Genomic DNA, 17736 nt, shown 5'->3' with positions numbered 1-17736 from the left:
TACCCCAACTGTTCCTCTACTGCACACACTACGTAGTGCTTCCGCATTTAACGTTCCCTTAAGCGCGTTAAGGGGACCACACAGTGACCACGAAAAATACCTCGATATCGTAACACCAACTTCTCCATAATTAATGGCTGAGACTACAGATGACGGCAGATAATGTTCTCCAGTATTCCCCAAACCCAAATCTTGCCATCGGATTGTCAAAGGGTCTAGCCCCGTTTCCAGTCATTCGCTGTCCATTGAGGTTGCCCTTTACGCTACGTGTAGCATCTCTTAGCTATGATTATGGAAATGTGCGGTTGATGAGGAGCTCTTCGATCATTGCCCACGATTACTTTTAACTCTCTACACACAGTCATAGTGCAAGCTGGACTGATGGTATCACTTCAGAATTCACGAGTGATTCCCTCCGCTGATTTCATGCAATTGTTTACAACCACTCTCCGCAATGCGCGACTGTCCCTGACAATAAATACCTTAGGCATACCTGGCCTTAATTCAGCAGTGATTTTACGTTCTCGTTTCCATTTCACAGTCACATCATCAACAGTCGACTTGTGGACCTATGGAAGGGTTGAAATATCCCTGATAGATTTATTTCTCAGGTGATACTGAATGACTAGTTCGCGTTCGAGGTCACTGAGCTCTCGTGAACAACCGTGTCTACCGACAAGACAATGGTCCTAAACTCATTTTATAATGGCAAGCCTGTCTCTTGTGATCATTGCCGCACTAAATAGTGGCGTTTGAATACTTTTGGTCAGACTGTGTATGTGTAGATCCACCACCTACATTAGGTGTTCTACTGTTACAGTACAATGCAGTTTCACGTCGTTGGCAGTAGTGTGTCCTACACCTCCCCCTCCCCCCCCCCCCGTCCCCACTACAATCAGTCGCCACCTTAAAGCATTTACCATTGCATTGAAGAATGTAGAAATGTAGAATGTTACTCACCATCGTCAGACTCGCTGGCCCCTGAAACAGAAACGTCAATGTTAATGGACAGATTTCCAAATGGCTGTTTGCTACAGACAAAAACAGCAAGAAAGAGCCACCTCAGGAAAAGTGAAACTGGATCTTTATATCTCAAGCACATCTTTGAAAACAAACGTGTAATCGTACGTTATTATAACTGTATGATTAAGCAGTTTAAATTTACTTAAAACAATCCTGCCACAAATACACAGTCTAGTGTATATTATTCCTCTTTCTGAATGTTATTAGGCATTTAATATTCAAATTATTCGAAATCGAAAAACCTAATATTCACTTTTACAGATGATATATTAGAAACAATCAATGAAAATTTATTACCACTTGGAATATTGTTTTAAGCATGATATCCTTATACACAAGTTAAAATATTATGGAATAACAGGAGTAGGAGGCTCATGGTTCTCATCCTATCTTTTTAATAGAAAACAGTGTGTATCAGCCTTACCACATAAAAATAGTCATTTAGAATATGAAACTATCAGACAAGGGGTGCCCCAGGGCTCCATTTTAGGTCCCTTGTTGCTCCTATTACATATTAATGACTTTTCATAAGCAGTGTCACAAAACGCAAATTTTGTCTTATTTGCAGATGATACAAGCATTGGCGTAAGAAACAATACCCATGATCTCACTGAGCAATCAGCTAATCAAATGTTTGTAAGTATCAATGGGTGGTTCACAGCAAATGAATTGTCACTTTTTGACAGGACCCAGTACATACAGTTTAGTACCTAACAAAGAATACCTGACCCTATAGTTATAATGTATTCAAACAATGAAATTAAAGCTGTAGACAGTATCAAATTGTTAGGGCTGCAAAGTGACCGCAACCTAAATTGGAAAAGTCACACTCTAGACTTAATGAAACGCCTTACTTCACCTAAATTTGCGGTATGCATGATAGCAGAAATAGGTGATTTAAAAATAAAGAAGTTAGTTTATTCGGCCTAATGAACTATGGAATCATCTTTTGGGGAAATTCCTCTCAGAAAGAGGACATTTTCAAAATTGAGAAACGAGTCATTAGTATTATATCTGGTGTTAGTCCTAGATCATCATGCAGAGACTTCTTTAAGAAATTTAGTATTACAACTACTACTTCTCAGTACATATACTTCTTTGCCATTTCCTGCATGTCTCTTCTTACACAAAATAGTGCAAAACATGACTATAATACCAGAACCAAAAACAATATGTATAAGAACTATAAAAGCTTAACATTAGTACAAAAAGGAGTCAAATACATGGGTACCCATATATTCAATAACTTACCAGAGCATATCAAAGGTCTTGTAAGTGATAAAGATCGGTTTCAGAGTGTATTAAAGAACTTCCTGTTGGCCAACTCCTTCTACACCATCGATGAATATCTTCACGAGAATTATAGCTCATAACTCTGTCTGCATTAGAATAGTACAATACCCGTGTATCTGAGGAAAAAAAACTTTGACTCTTTCCACATACATCCCAGAGGCTCCTCTCCAAGGGATCCATAGAAAACGATAAATGTAATGGCAAAGTTGTAACTTCGATCCCCTGTTCACGCAGCGCACAAGCTACAGATGGTTTGTGAGTGTTTCCTTATATGGGGAGATTCTGTGATCATGTTAAAGACCTTCAGGTCATCATCATCATCTTGGACAGTTTCCAGCCTCTGGTAGGTCCTGTATGGGAGATAGGCCTCTCTGTCGCCTTCTGTCTTGCCACCATCTCTCCATCTTCACCTCGGTCCAGTCTTCTCCTTTCTTCTGGACCCATTCCTCTACTCCTTTCAGCCATCTGTGTTTCGGTCTTCCTCTTGGTCTCTTTCCTTCCAGTTTCATCTCGTGTGTCCTCATGGGTATCCTCTTCTCCTCCATTCTTTTAACGTGTTGATATCATATCAGCCTCGATTTCTCTATCTCCTCCTGTAACAGTCCTACCTTCATTAACTCTCTGATCCTCTCATTTCTTAATCTGTCTATCTTTGTCACTCCAGTACTGTTTCTCAAGAATTTCATCTCATTAGCTTGTACTTTGCTTTTCTCTGTTCCATTCATAACCCACGTTTCTGATGCATGTGTAAGGGTCGGGACACATTATGACCAGTATATAACCTTTTTATTGATTTGGGGTACATCCTTGCTCAATATCAGGCTTCTGACACTCTTCCGAAATGCTTCTGGTTTTCTCCCACGCTCGTTTATTTCTCTGTCGTTATCTGCTTTAAGACTTTCAGGTATTATGGAAAATATTAAGGGACTCAGGTCCAAAAACGAACGAGTCGCAAGTTGTAAGCGAAAGTCATTGTGCTTCCTACAACAGTGGCTTACATGTACCGGCACTATTCGTGCAAAGATTGTAGGGTACTCAACTTTCAGAGGTGGTAGTGTGGACCAAAGCAAGAAAAATAACTCCAGTAAATAAGGGCTCTAAAATGGATGCCTCAAGAGCTGTGGGCACTTGTTCGGTAGAAGAGATGTGTTTCAGAGTAGCACAATTGATCAAATGCTCGTAGCTCTTAATGTATACATTTTAGAGCCCATGTCTAGACAGATTTTTTTTTTTTGTTTCGTTTATCGTGATAGTCAAGATGAGATTTAACTCCTAAGGACTGATGTGATATCAGTAAATGCTTGGAGTAGTTTCAACCAAATGTAGTTGACATGAGAGTGTACTATCTGAAAAAATACTTAAGGAGAAAGACACTCCTAACAGCCCTATTTGCAATGGTGCGGGAAGGAAGAACTGACAGCTGTTACTGTAATTTCAAATAAATTTCTATGTAGGCCACGGAACAAAGTTTTAGTCAACCCTTAAACGAGCAGACTGTCGTTTTGGAACGCTTTAGCTGGCGTAGAGTAGCTATCAGGAGGTCTTCTCACCCTTCATCACTGATGTAATAAAATGGAACAACTGCAGCCGTCCTTTCGATGCCATTTGATTAATATGATGTATTTCATCATCGAAGCTGGTAGCTGTATAATAAATAACATCTAAAGGACGGCTGCAATTTTTTGCATGAGTGAATGGCCGAAGTACCTCAAACCTTCAATCACAAGGACGGACATACCAAAAGTTCATCACTGACGTGCGTCATGACAGGGAGGTGCTGCGTATTTGTATGTGTGTTTGTGTGTGTGTGTGACAGCATGGAAGACAGCTGCTATTGCCTTTGGACATGCTGATGCCATTGCCCGAGTTCTTGGTGTTTCAAAGTGGAAATCCTGACGCGTCTAGAAGGAGTGGTGTACCATTCGCAAGTAAGTAACACGGCATAATAACAATGGTAGTAACAGTCGATTTCAAATCAGACAGAAACTGCCACTGGTAGTGAATGCAGGTCCATTTTGACCAGTATGATAGCGGACTTTACAAAATGTACAGCTTGCAATGAGCACCTGGAGTCAGGTACCTCCCTCAAGACGATTGCTGACAGCGGCACATAAAGACTCTGCAGTTCTTCAGTGGTTCAGACATCTCAGAAACTAGACAGCAGCTGACGAAGGGGGTAGTGTCGTCTGATGAGTGAAGGTTTCAGCTCTTTCCGAATTAGCCATAGAGTCCAGTGCATCTGCGATCTAATGAGGCTTTTAACACACAATGTTTGGAGGGCGTAATCCAGGCTATAGTTGATTCTTTGACGTTTTGTGGTGTTTCTCGTACCGTGACTTGTGCGCCACTCGTTCAGATTACGAGGGAGCGGCCTGAAGAAACCAAACTAATTTTTTGGTGGGTAGGGCTTTTTTTAGTACTGCATTTTGTCGCTACGAGCTCATAGAGCGAGCATTCCAGAGTAAGCCGAATGCCGTCGCTGAAGAAGCTCAGGTCTAGTTTCGACATAGTGACAACTCTTTTATGTCATTGCCGCTTTTGCAATGGCTGATTTTCGTGAACATCCCGCTGTGGTAAAATTCTGCTTTTTGCTCGCAAAAAGTGGAATAGAAACTCTTCAAATGTTAAAAATGGTATGCAAGCACGATGCTATGGGAAAAACTCAAATGTTTGAGTGGTTTTTTCCCTTTTCAATAATGGTGAAATGTTAGTTGATAAGAAACCTCATTCTGGTCGTTTTTCCACTGCCCCAAACACATGAAAATTTCGAAAAGATCGACGACGAACCACTGAAGAAATTATGGGGCTGTCGGGAGTGTCTTGGAGTTCAGTGCAGTGAATTGTGACATATTTGGGAATGAAAGGGATGGCTTCCAAATTCGTGCCATGAGTGCTGAACAAAAACAGTGTCCCGTGGAAGCTAGCTGTGCCTTGAAAGAAGAGTCCAGAAATATCCCAAATTCAAAAATTATCACAGGTGGCGATACTTGGTGCTATGGGTACGATCCTGAAACAAAGCAACAATCAAGCCAGTGAAAGACTTCATGTTCGCCTCACCTCAAGAAAGCTCTGTCTGTACGGCGATTCTTGACCAAAAATTGTACAGCTCCTGTTGCTCGCTGCCCCCCCCCCCCCCCCCTTCCCCGAACCACCCACCCGCCGCCACACGCAAACGACCTTGCCTCGTGCGACTCTGTTTTGTTTCCCAGAGTGAAAAGGGACACGAAAGGAAAGCGTTTTGATGTCATTGCTGAGATGAAGAAGAAAACGATGGGGACACTGTCAAGCATCACAGAAGATAAATCTAAACAATGTTTTGAAAAATGAAATATAAGATTAGACAAAGGTATTAGTCAACTGGAGAGTACTCTGAAGGGGACTGAAGGTTTGTGCTTAAAATGTGAATAAATAAGTTCAAAACGAGTTCAGTTTCTTTTGGGTACCCCCTCGTACTTCACCATGGACCATGATGTTTATTTCAGCATTCCAGATGACGACTTGTTGTCCATTCTTCTACATGTAATTGATGTGCAGTCTGTGGACATTCCAATTTCCACGATAAAAGCAGGCCTGTTCATAGGGCTGCACCCATTCGCCCTGGTTTGAAGTGCACCATTGCACGTCGACTGGCCCACTGGATTGCTAGATCTAGATGCCTAGAACTATTTGGAGCAGTTGGTGAAGAGCAGCAACCAGCATTGCAGCATTTGGTAGCTCTACTTGGTTTAACCATAAATGAGTGGTGTCTGCTGCAATTGGAACCATCTTTCTCGCCGAATTCAGGTCTACATCAAGTCTAGAGGTGGTGTCCTGTACCAGTAACGTAATATCTACAGAGACCACAAAGATGTTTGTTGGTGTGCTGGTTTGACTTACTGTATGGGAAAAAAGTACCGTTTTGTGAGTGACAACCCAATCATCCTTAGGGATGGGCTGACGGTGTGACATGTAAAAATAATCGAATCGAAGGATATTAGGGTTGAATTCTTCGTATTTTTGGTGGCTGCTCCAATTTCTGACAGTTCTGACACTTAAGCTGTATTGTGGGAATGGGGTTAGGATGGGGTGACTTATTACATGCGAAAAAATGACCGTTGGTCTAGGACAATCACAGTACTTTTAGGGACGGGGTTGTAGGCAGGAGAAAGGAGTGAGAGACATGTGAGACAGAGGTGGGATATATATGAAGAGTGAAGCTGGAAAAATTTCTAGTGCCAAATTTCGCCTTCGTCAGGAGCATAAAAAAAGCCTACCTCTTTTTGTGTACAATTTATTTGTATCCAAAAACTCCTGATAAGCACGAGTAGAACACGTCCACTGAGGGTACCGCACAAATTTCACTATGTGTATAGACAGTTCATTCAAGCCGAGAATCGAGAAGTTTTACGATTATTGCCTGTTGCTGTTATTGCTCTGGGAATTCAATGACTTTCAAGAATGACATAAAAATATCTTTTTTTCGTGTAATATAATTACAAATTAACAGTTTTCGGATTTTTTTTCTTTTATTTGTAGAGTGACGCTTGGTAATTGCCAAATTTCATCTGTCTGGGTCAACGGGAATTACCCTACACGTTTTGATAAGTGAACTTGAGAGTATTAAAATGTGTGCCACTCGTGGTCGTATATTTGACATAAATGGCCATATTGTATGATGGATTGACGTAGAAGTTAAAATTTTTTAACCGCTGAAGGAGTGCAGACCTTTGTATGCGACTTACGTTTCAATTTGATACGTTTACCCGTTCCTGAGGAAAAGTGTTTTGGACAGTTGGACAGGCAGGCAGACAGACAGAGAGGGACAGAAAAGTGATCCTGCAAGGGTTCCTTATACGGTGACTAAAGTACAGGATCATAAAAATTGAGAAAGTATTCTGATTCCACAGAATTATGATGAACATCTCATCGCTGCAACAAGTAATGATACGAATTAGAAAATAAATAATTTATTACTAACTACGTGTCATACCAGGAAACTGACAGGTTCGAAGGGTCGGTAAGAAAATTTTTTATTGTACGCGACATTAATACGGAGACACCACATTTTATTTGTGATAATACAAATACAGCAGCAAGGCAGAGATATTTAAAGTAGGAGAACAGTGATCTACAAAAACCGTTACTCCTATCTTTTACTTTTTTTTACAAGATAATAAAATTACTGCAAGACAAAATCCATCAGTACTGATTGCTGTATCTAACACAGCTTCATTCTTGGCATCAGATGTCGCAAAGTTTCTTGTGATACGCACACTGCAGGTGAGGCAGAACTGGCAGCATCGTGAACAGGTCTTTCTAATTTACAACTGATAAAATGCCTGGCCTTTCATCCGAAGTATGGCTTGGCATACATCCGCTACGATTTTTCCTCTTTTGAATGCGTTATCATTTTTACATTATTATGTTTCACAGTAAGGACATTTAATAGCTGTTTGGGATGGGTAAGTGTGAGAGACATTGATCATACTGCATTTTCAGATCTTACACGCCTGCAGTTAAGTCAGTTGCATGGATTTGAACAGCATTTGGAACTCGTGAGGGAAGCACTGCTGAGCACAGAGACAATGCACCTCCTAATAATCAATGTTTGAAATATTTTCGTCATTTTCTGATACTTGGAAGAAGTGAAGAGAGATGCAACAGAGTTCCGAAAACAAAATAACACTGAAGACACGTTTTTAAAGAAAATAGCATTTATAACGATTTCCAATTTCACTCTTGATATGCAACACAGCAATACTAGCCGATTAGTTGTTGATTTATAATAAAAAAGTATTCCAACTACTGATGAAATCACGGGTGCATCCATAGCAATGAGGTGTAATCGTTCATAAAATTCCCATCTTGTATTTATTATGGATAACATTTTACTAAGACATTAATTGCTCTCCTATGATCTACGTCGTTTCCAGGATGCGATACTCATTTGGAGAGTGGCCTGTAGCTCAAGAAGAGCCGCCTGGAGACGAAACCAGCAGCGCCTTCGAAACATTAAAGTGGAAGAATTTTGAAGAACGGAATTGCCGAACAGTTTAGACGGTTTCATATTCTACGATTACGCCATCCGACACCTTATAAACGTATAAGTTGCTGAGTTATGTCCTTCATTTACGATACTACACACGTCGACCGTCAAACTGAGAAGCACGTGTCACTAAATGTGGCTTCGTTCCTTGAATGTGCCCGTGTATGTCCAACTTCCTCGTCGTTTTAACAAGTACACAATACTACGTTTTCGGCAGATAAACAGCAGATAGTGCACTGTTTCTGACATGCTCAACTGAGAAGTGGAGGCTAACTTTCAGGTAACTAATTAACGTAAAAAGTGTCCCCGAGGAGTCGTATGGCATTGTGGGCTGCGTATCTCGAGAAGTTGTCATCATTTTGTACTCGCACCTTAGCGCATAGTAATTCCTTTCCATGCTGTGTGAGAGCTATGTCTTAAATATATTTGTTGTGTGTAGATGACTATAACGGGTCTATGTATAGTGTGATTAGCTGACAAACCTGACATTGCTCCGTTATTCATTTTTCCATCTTTCTGTTAGAAACGAAAACGAAAATGAGCTGTGTTGTAGTGTAAAATAAGAAAAAAAAATCATATTTATGTATTCGTGGAAACGCCTTTGGAATAATGAAACAATCGTACAGAGAAGTATGAATAATGTACAAATATATAACTGCAACATTCCAGGCAGTTTGTGATCGCCGGGTGCAGATGCTTCGCCTGCCTACAACACGATTTTGTAAACGTCTCTAAAGCTTATTCATAGCTGTGTGGATGGCTATGGTTTTCGCCTACACCCGTCTCCGCTTAGTAGTCGAAAGCTGTCAAAAGTGCTGCCGGGAGTCAGAGATTTCCTCTAGTTGATTCGACTTTAGGGGTGTCTTAGCACTAAACAATAAATGTATTAAAATTTAATTCACATAACGCGACATTTTTTCGCACATTTCAGTGTTTGTGATGTAATGCACTGTGTGCTCAAAAGTATACGGACACCCCCCCCCCCCCCCCAAAAAAAAAACAACTACGTTTTGCATATTAGGTGCATTGTGCTGCAACCTACTGCCAGGTACCTCATATCAGCGACGTCAGTAGTCATTAGACATTGTGAGAGAACAGAATGGCGCTCACGTGGTCAGGTGGCTGGGTGTCACTTGTGTCATACGAGATTTCCACACTCCTAAACATCCCTAGGTCCACTGTTTCCGATGTGATAGCGAAGTAGAAACGTGAGGGACACGTACAGCACAAAAGTGTACAGGCCGACCTCGTCTGTTGACTGACACAGACCGCCGACAGTTGAAGAGGGTCGTAATGTATGGTAGACAGACATCTATCCAGACCATCAGATAGGAATTCCAAACTGCATCAGGATCCTCTGTAAGGGCTATGACAGTTAGGCGGGAGGTGAGAAAACTTGGATCTTATGGTCGAGCGGCTGCTCATAAGCCACACATCGCGCCGGTAAATGTCAAACGACGCCTCGTTTGGTGTAAGGGGCGTAAACATTGGACGATTGAACAGTGGAAAAATGTTACGCGGAGGGACAAATCACGGTACGCAATGTGGCGATCCGATGGCAGGGTGTGGGTATGGCGAACGCCCGTGAACGTCATCTGGCAGCGTGTGTAATGTCAACAGTAAAATTCGGAGGCGGTGGTGTTATGGTGTGGTCGTATTTTTCGTGGAGTGGGCTTGCACCACTTCTTGTTTTGCGTGGGACTATCACAGCACAGGCATACATCGATGTTTTAAGCACCTTCTTGATTCCCACTGTTCAGGAGCAAATTCGTGGATGCCGACTGCATCGTTCAACGCGATCGATCACCTATTCATAACGCACGGCTTGTGGCGGAGTAGTTACATGACAATAACATCCTTGCAATGGACTGGCCTGCACAGAGTCCTGACCCGAATCCTATAGACACCTTTGGCATGGTTTGGAACGCCGACTTCGTGCCAGGCCTCACCGATCGACATCGATAGCTCTCCTCAGTGCAGCAGTCCGTGAAGAATGGTCTGCCATTGCCCAAGGAACTTTCCAGCGCCTGATTGAACGTTCCCCTGCGAGAGTGGCTAAGAATGGGCCAACACCATACTGAATTCCAGCATTACCGATGCAAGGTGCCACGAAATTGTAAGTCATTTTGAGCCAGGTGCCCGAATACTTTCGATCACATAGTGTATGTCTTGAAGTATATGCCGTCTGTGAAATATGTTGCGAATAGATTCAGCAACAAAGAAGCAATTAATTTAAACGAAATGCATGTTGTGGAGTAGTGTTTGTGGCGTCTTATCTACTGATATCTCATGCTATGACATAATGTTGTAGGAACATTCAGTGGTATTTGACGATACTGTCTGCAAAATGCTTTGGCATCGATTTAACAGCAAAGAAGTAATAAATTTAAATGTCATGGAAAATTCAACAGCTTCCACGAATCTTATTGTTTATAACATCATATCCCGTGAAGGGGGTGCTGTCATCGAGAACGATTGTCACCTGACAGTAAGGGATATGTGTACCAAGTTCGGTAGTTTAGGAGCAGCTGTTGAACACGCACGCAGGCAAACACACACACACCCACACACACAATCGCTCATATGACTGAATAAACTCTCGGGGTTCCAGCTACATCAACTGGTTATAGATCCACATACTTTCAGCCAGGCATTTCTTGGCCTCTGTCAAATGGTAACTGAGTGCAGCGTGTTTTTTTTTCTCTTATATACGTTTCATTGTGTGGGTGTCCTCAGAGCAGATCACATTAACGAAGCCCTGTCCCTGTCGGTGCAGACGTTTGCATGCTTGCAACTGAAAGTTAAACTGGCAGTAACATTGCTACTGGTTGGTTCACCAATGCTGGACAGCTCTCCACTGAGGAACCAGATAACCTTTGTTCTATATTGACTTCTCTTCCAGTACCTCTCGTATAATAATCCCTCTCTACTCACAGGAACCAATGGGTGAGTCAAGCAAACTCCGAAGCTTCTGAACCTGTCCTTTCATTATTTTATTTTTATTTACTTTCCCCGCCATAGTAATGTATAGTAACCAGGACAGAAGAGTTTCTCATTTCCCAGGTTGGTAGTTGTGGAAAGACTGGTATCATGTCCATATAAATCTCTATATTACTCATAAAGTACAGAACAGAAGCCAGACGAAGTTTGTGATGACGTCAAAGGTAAGGAAAAAGGATAAACAATTTGGATTCAAAGAGTAGTTGAAAATAGGAAACTGGAACGTAAGAGATACAAAAAACAAAGACGAAGAATTTGATAGTCACCCGTCTAGAAAAAGAAATTATGTTCCTGTAATTACAGAGACATAAACTGAAGTGCAAGGAACTGAAGCAGTTGATAAAGACACGCAGCGAGGAAGAGCTGATGCTTTCTCCCGACACACATCTCACAAAATGATCACATCGGGAAAATCAGAAAAATTAGATTTCATCTACATCTACATGACTACTCTGCAATTCACATTTAAGTGCTTGGCAGAGGGTTCATCGAACCACAATCATACTATCTCTCTACTATTCCACTCCCGAACAGCGAGCGGGAAAAACGAACATCTAAACCTTTCTGTTCGAGCTCTGATTTCTCTTATTTTATTTTGATGATCATTCCTACCTATGTAGGTTGGGCTCAACAAAATATTTTCGCATTCGGAAGAGAAAGTTGGTGACTGAAATTTCGTAAAAAGGTCTCGCCGCGACGAAAAACGTCTATGCTGTAATGACTTCCATCCCAACCCGTGTATCATATCTGCCACACTCTCTCCCCTATAACGTGATATTACAAAACGAGCTGCCCTTTTTTGCACCCTTTCGATGTCCTCCGTCAATCCCACCTGGTAAGGATCCCACACCGCGCAGCAATATTCTAACAGAGGACGAACGAGTGTAGTGTAAGCTGTCTCTTTAGTGGACTTGTTGCATCTTCTAAGTGTCCTGCCAATGAAACGCGACCTTTGGCTCGCCTTCCCGACAATGTTATCTATGTGGTCCTTCCAACTGAAGTTGTTCGTAATTTTAACACCCAGGTACTTAGTTGAATTGACAGCCTTGAGAATTGTACTATTTATCGAGTAATCTAATTCCAACCGATTTCTTTTGGAACTCATGTGGATCATCTCACTTTTCGTTATTTAGCGTCAACTGCCACCTGACACACCATACAGCAATCTTTTCTAAATCGCTTTGCAACTGATACTGGTCTTCGGATGACCTTACTAGACGGTAAATTACAGCATCATCTGCGAACAGTCTAACAGAACTGCTCAGATTGTCACCCAGGTCATTTATATAGATCAGGAACAGTAGAGGTCCCAGGACGCTTCCCTGGGGAACACCTGATATCACTTCAGTTTTACTCGATGATTTGCCGTCTATTACTACGAACTGCGACCTTCCTGACAGGAAATCACGAATCCAGTCGCACAACTGAGACGATACCCCATAGCTCCGCAGCTTGATTAGAAGTCGCTTATGAGGAACGGTGTCAAAAGCTTTCCGGAAATCTAGAAATACGGAATCAACTTGAGATCCCCTGTCGATAGCGGCCATTACTTCGTGCGAATAAAGAGCTAGCTGCGTTGCACAAGAGCGATGTTTTCTGAAGCCATGCTGATTACGTGTCAATAGATCGTTCCCTTCGAGGTGATTCATAATGTTTGAATACAGTATATGCTCCAAAACCCTACTGCAAACCGACGTCAATGATATAGGTCTGTAGTTAAATGGATTACTCCTACTACCCTTCTTGAACACTGGTGAGAACTAGGACATCTGGTTGACGGTGTGCCTTACACTGCTAGGTTTTTCAGTCTTCTCAGTTAAATTTCAGAGGAATCTGAGCCTATGAGAAGACATAGGGATGCAGCATGAAAACGTGGGCGTGATGGAGTCACCATAGGTACCCATCAACATACATTGCGAGGCAGCTTGTGGTGTTTAGACAGAGACATAAAATAACTGAAGATGTAGAACGCCAGAAGTGTCGTTGTAAGGAATAAGTAGATCTCCCTTGCGTGAGTAACCATAGAGCATAAACGATTTTCTGTGCTGGGCTCTGAGTGATATTGGTGGTGAAGTTACGTGACACCAGCGGGCCTGCAAGCACTCAGCTCGGCTCAGATTCCTCTGAAATTTAACTGAGAAGACTGAAAAACCTAGCAGTGTAAGGCACACCGTCAACCAGATGTCCTAGTTCTCACCATCATCACGTGCAGACATAAAGCATTACTAGAATTAACAAAAACCCAAAAGATTTCTCTGTAATCATTTCACTAGTCCAAGTAGAGTGATAGTGGCAGTAGAAGTACCCTCTGCCATCTACCCTGAGGTAGTTAGGGAAGTACGTTTACTGGGATTGTTCCTGCATGAAAAGCAAGACGAATGCTTTCGTTGATAAACTGTGCCAAAAAGCCCCTCTTATCGACGGACGTAGCTAATTAACTAGAGGGACAAGGAAAACGGCTTACTATCTCCTTCACGACGTTGTCATGTTGAGGACGGATAAGAAGCAAACGAAGGAAGGAAGATTCCCGCTATATCCCAAGGACGTTAGCCAAATGTGTCAGACAGAGCGAGGTGGCGCAGTGGTTGGCACACTGGACTCGCATTCGGGAGGACGATGGTTCAAACTCGCGGTCGGCCATCCTGATTTAGGATTTCCGCAGTTTCCCGAAATCGTTTCAGGCAAACTCCGGGATGGTTCCTTTGAAAGGGCACGGCCGAGCTCCTTCCTCATCAATTCCTAATCTGAACTTGTGCCCTGTCTCTAATGATCTCGTTGTCGACGGTACACTACTTCGACTTTTGCTACTACGTGTGATATTACATTTTCCTAGAAATTCTTGCCTGCGCCTGCGATGCTGTATTCTCCAGTTAGTTAGCTTAAATCACGTCCGAAAACAACTCACGCTCTCCCACTCTCTCTCTCTCTCTCTCTCTCTCTCTCTCTCTCTCTCTCTCTGCTCACAGGTAAGTGCCTGTTAGACGTGTGTTTGGCGAAGGATTTATATTGCCGCGTACTCCATACCTGTGAGTTTTTAAAATTTTGGTTTACACTGTCCGTTGTTATTCAATTTGTGTCAACCGGGTTTTTGTTTGATGTTGGTGGAAAGCAGTCGCTACTGCGACGTCCACAATGGTCGGAGCCCAAGTACTGAGCACCGAGTTTTTGAACCGCTGCTCCTCTGAATACCAGTCCAGTGTCTGCATTATATTACAACCGACCAGCGATATGTCTACCAGCCGTGCAGTTAGTATTTTCTGTAAGCTGTGCTACTTACTGTAATGCGTATTTACTCACGGACAAGCAGTTTCGATCAAGAGAGCATCTTCAAGTCACGGATGAACATTACATCAGGTTTCTTGGCGTCTATCAACAACTCTTATCGGTTCCAGGATCTGCCACCTGTACATGAATCCACAATCTTATACATGGCTCATGGATAAATGTTTGCAGTTACAAGTGACAACCAACAATAATTACGTTTATGACGACAAGGAACCATTTCTCAATTTGATTTTACGTTCCCCCGTGGTCTGAAGATGGTCCCTTGTCCGAAACTTTCTGCCCATCCACAAATACACATTATTATAGGAGTTGTTGGTAATTTCCGTAATATCACTTTATTTAGTACCTAACATATTTTCATATTTAAACATACTAAACAAAAAAAAATTACAGTGTTTGAAGTCAAAGATGGCAACCATGATTCACTTCTTGGTCTCCTTAATTTACCTACAGCCACGAAAACAGCAAAACTAATAGAAACTAGTGCACATCTTTCATAGCGTTTCCACAGGTGTAGTTTCAGTTAATAATTTTTAGTATTTGACTCAAGGAAGTTGGATTACGTACCTGATTTCATTAACGAAATATAAGAACTGACTCCGGTGGGAGAGGACCTTATGATAGAGTAATCTACAGATGGGCTACTATCGTAAATAAATGAAGTATTGCAAATTTTTTCGTCTTTACTTATCTATTATTCTACTGTTATTAAAGAGTTTTCTGTGTTAATGTGCAAAAATGTCGGGTGTATTTTTAAGAAATTACTGTCGTTAACGCGCTTGGTACTGAAATACGAGATCAAATTCCCAGCTAACTTCTTTTAAACTTTCTTTATAATATTTTCCTTCGTCGATTTCGCTGTGAGCATTTGATAAAAAATTATTGTCTCGAATACATCGTTATTTACCACTAATTATTTATATTCGTGATATAGTTTTCTGGTTATTAGTTAGTAACAGTGCTAGATAATAGGCTAAATAAGTATTTAATGAAGCAAGTAGAAAATAAGTGTCTATTTCAATTGCTGTAATGCCTTTCTACGAATCACCATCAAAAGGTCTAATTGTTTTTATTTCTGTGCTGTTACCAGGCATTATACATACTTCGAAACACGTTGCAGAAATGAAATTGAAGAAAAGATCCAACAGATAGTGAATAGTTACTGTCACTATAACCGTATTTATAAATACAAACAAAACTAAATAGAAACTGAGTTAGCGAGAATGGGATGGCAGTAAGTCTATTGTTGAATTGTTGCTGTCTATACAGTAAAAGTTTTCAGGAATCATTGAGAAAGAAATATGTATTTACGTACCTGACCAGGCGCAGTATAACACAGCAAATACGATTACACTTGTTACGCACTTCATCCTGCGGTTCTCCTGTTGGGAAAGCGCGGCTAAAGCGCTATATATACTGCTAACTTCCCCTCTCCCCCGTCCTGCCTGCCCCCATCGGTACAGATAGCAAACACGAAGCAGATAGGAAACCAGTCCAACACTTGGCAAAAGCTGTCTTCACACATACGGCACTATCTCTTCGTTTTTAAGTGGCAACTAACACACTGCACTAAATTTCTATTCAGCAGTGGGAAATTTGATTGTATGGTGTGAGTATTGGTAAGTATGTTTCTTGTAATAGTTTGATTCAAACTTTGAAACAGATATAATTTTAAATGATTGGTAGTTGTGTTGTTGTTGCGGTCTTCAGTCCTGGGACTGGTTTGATGCAGCTTTCCATGCTACTCTAGCCCGTGCAAGCCTCTTCATCTCCCAGTACTTAATGCAACCTACATCTTTCTGAATCTGCTTAGTGTATTCATCTTTTAGTCGCCCTCTACGATTTTTGCCCTCCACGCTGCCCTCCAATGCTAAATTTGTGATCCCTTGATGCCTCAGAACATGTCCTACCAACCGGTCCCTTCTTCTTGTCAAGTTGTGCCACAAACTCTTCTTCTCCCCAATCCTATTCAATACATCCTCATTAGTTACGTGATCTACCCACCTAATCTTCAGCATTCTTCTGTAGCACCACATTTCGAAAGCTTCTATTCTCTTCTTGTCCAAACTATTTATCGTCCATGTTTCACTTCCACACATGGCTACACTCCATACAAATACTTTCAGAAACGACTTCCTGACACTTAAATCTATACTCGATGTTAACAAATTTCTCTTCTTCAGAAACGCTTTCCTTGCCATTGCCAGTCTACATTTTATATCCTCTCTACTTCGACCATCATCAGTTATCTTGCTCCCCAAATAGCGAAACTCCTTTACTACTTTAAGTGTCTCATTTCCTAATCTAACTCCCTCAGCATCACCCGACTTAATTTGACTACATTCCATTATCCTCGTTTTGCTTTTGTTGATGTTCATCTTATATCCTCCTTTCAAGACACTGTCCATTCCGTTCAGCTGCTCTTCCAAGTCCTTTGCTGTCTCTGACAACTTTTGCCAAGTGTTCGGACTAGTTTCCTGTCTGCTTCGTAATGCCTATCTGTACCGAAGGGGTGAGGCAGGAGGGGGAGAGGGGAAGTTAGCAGTATATATAGCGCTTGATAGTAGTTATCCTAAAAGGCCAGAGCCAGGGGGCCCATACGAGTATGCAAGGGGAAGCTACGGCCACACTTGGTTCTCAGATAAAGGAAAAAAATATAGATGACTCAGGTGTTTTTCATTCAAGGAAGTTATTTAAAACTCGATATTACATATGTTTCTAACAGGGTCGGAACTGCAACATACCTACAAGCCACCCTCCTTCCCTACAACCTATCATGTGAGCGCTCTTAGTCAGAACTACGCATATCGTTAGGCAAAGGCGTACATCGTAATATGAAAATGCGACCCAAGAATTTACAACTCCACTTCATGCAGTAGTTTGCCTAAGCTGCGCCCAGGGATTCAGTTCGTGAGATAGGTAACCTTTGTGCCCTTATTACCGATTTCTTCTACTCCTGTACTGGCCTGCTCCTCCTCCATGGGCAATTCTTGTCATGGCCAGTATGGCCAGTGCTAGCCATGGCCGGAGGTCGTGGTAGCCTGCACCCATCGTCGTCTAAGCCTGGCACGCATAACCTCATGGCGTGTGCTTGTCATGGCATGTTCTTG

At 41.8% G+C, this 17736-nt stretch overlaps 1 protein-coding gene across 1 annotated transcript in view; it reads right to left on the bottom strand.

Moving 5' to 3' along the window:
* Positions 1–16079, bottom strand: part of LOC126336492 (carbonic anhydrase 2-like) — a 65512-nt gene extending 49433 nt beyond the window's left edge. Inside the window, exons 1-2 of the mRNA XM_050000236.1 lie at positions 15942–16079; positions 961–981 (exon numbers count right to left, since the gene is read on the bottom strand). Coding sequence (XP_049856193.1) covers positions 961–981; positions 15942–15996 — 76 coding nt within the window. The 5' untranslated portion in view covers positions 15997–16079. The remainder of the gene's footprint in view (positions 1–960; positions 982–15941) is intronic.
* Between the last annotated feature and the right edge of the window lie 1657 nt (positions 16080–17736).

The sequence above is a fragment of the Schistocerca gregaria genome, chromosome 2, assembly GCF_023897955.1.
Source record: "Schistocerca gregaria isolate iqSchGreg1 chromosome 2, iqSchGreg1.2, whole genome shotgun sequence".
In the NCBI taxonomy this organism is placed as follows: Eukaryota; Metazoa; Arthropoda; class Insecta; order Orthoptera; family Acrididae; genus Schistocerca; species Schistocerca gregaria.
Note: the sequence above shows the minus strand (reverse complement) of the source record. Positions and strands in the feature narration are given on the sequence as shown.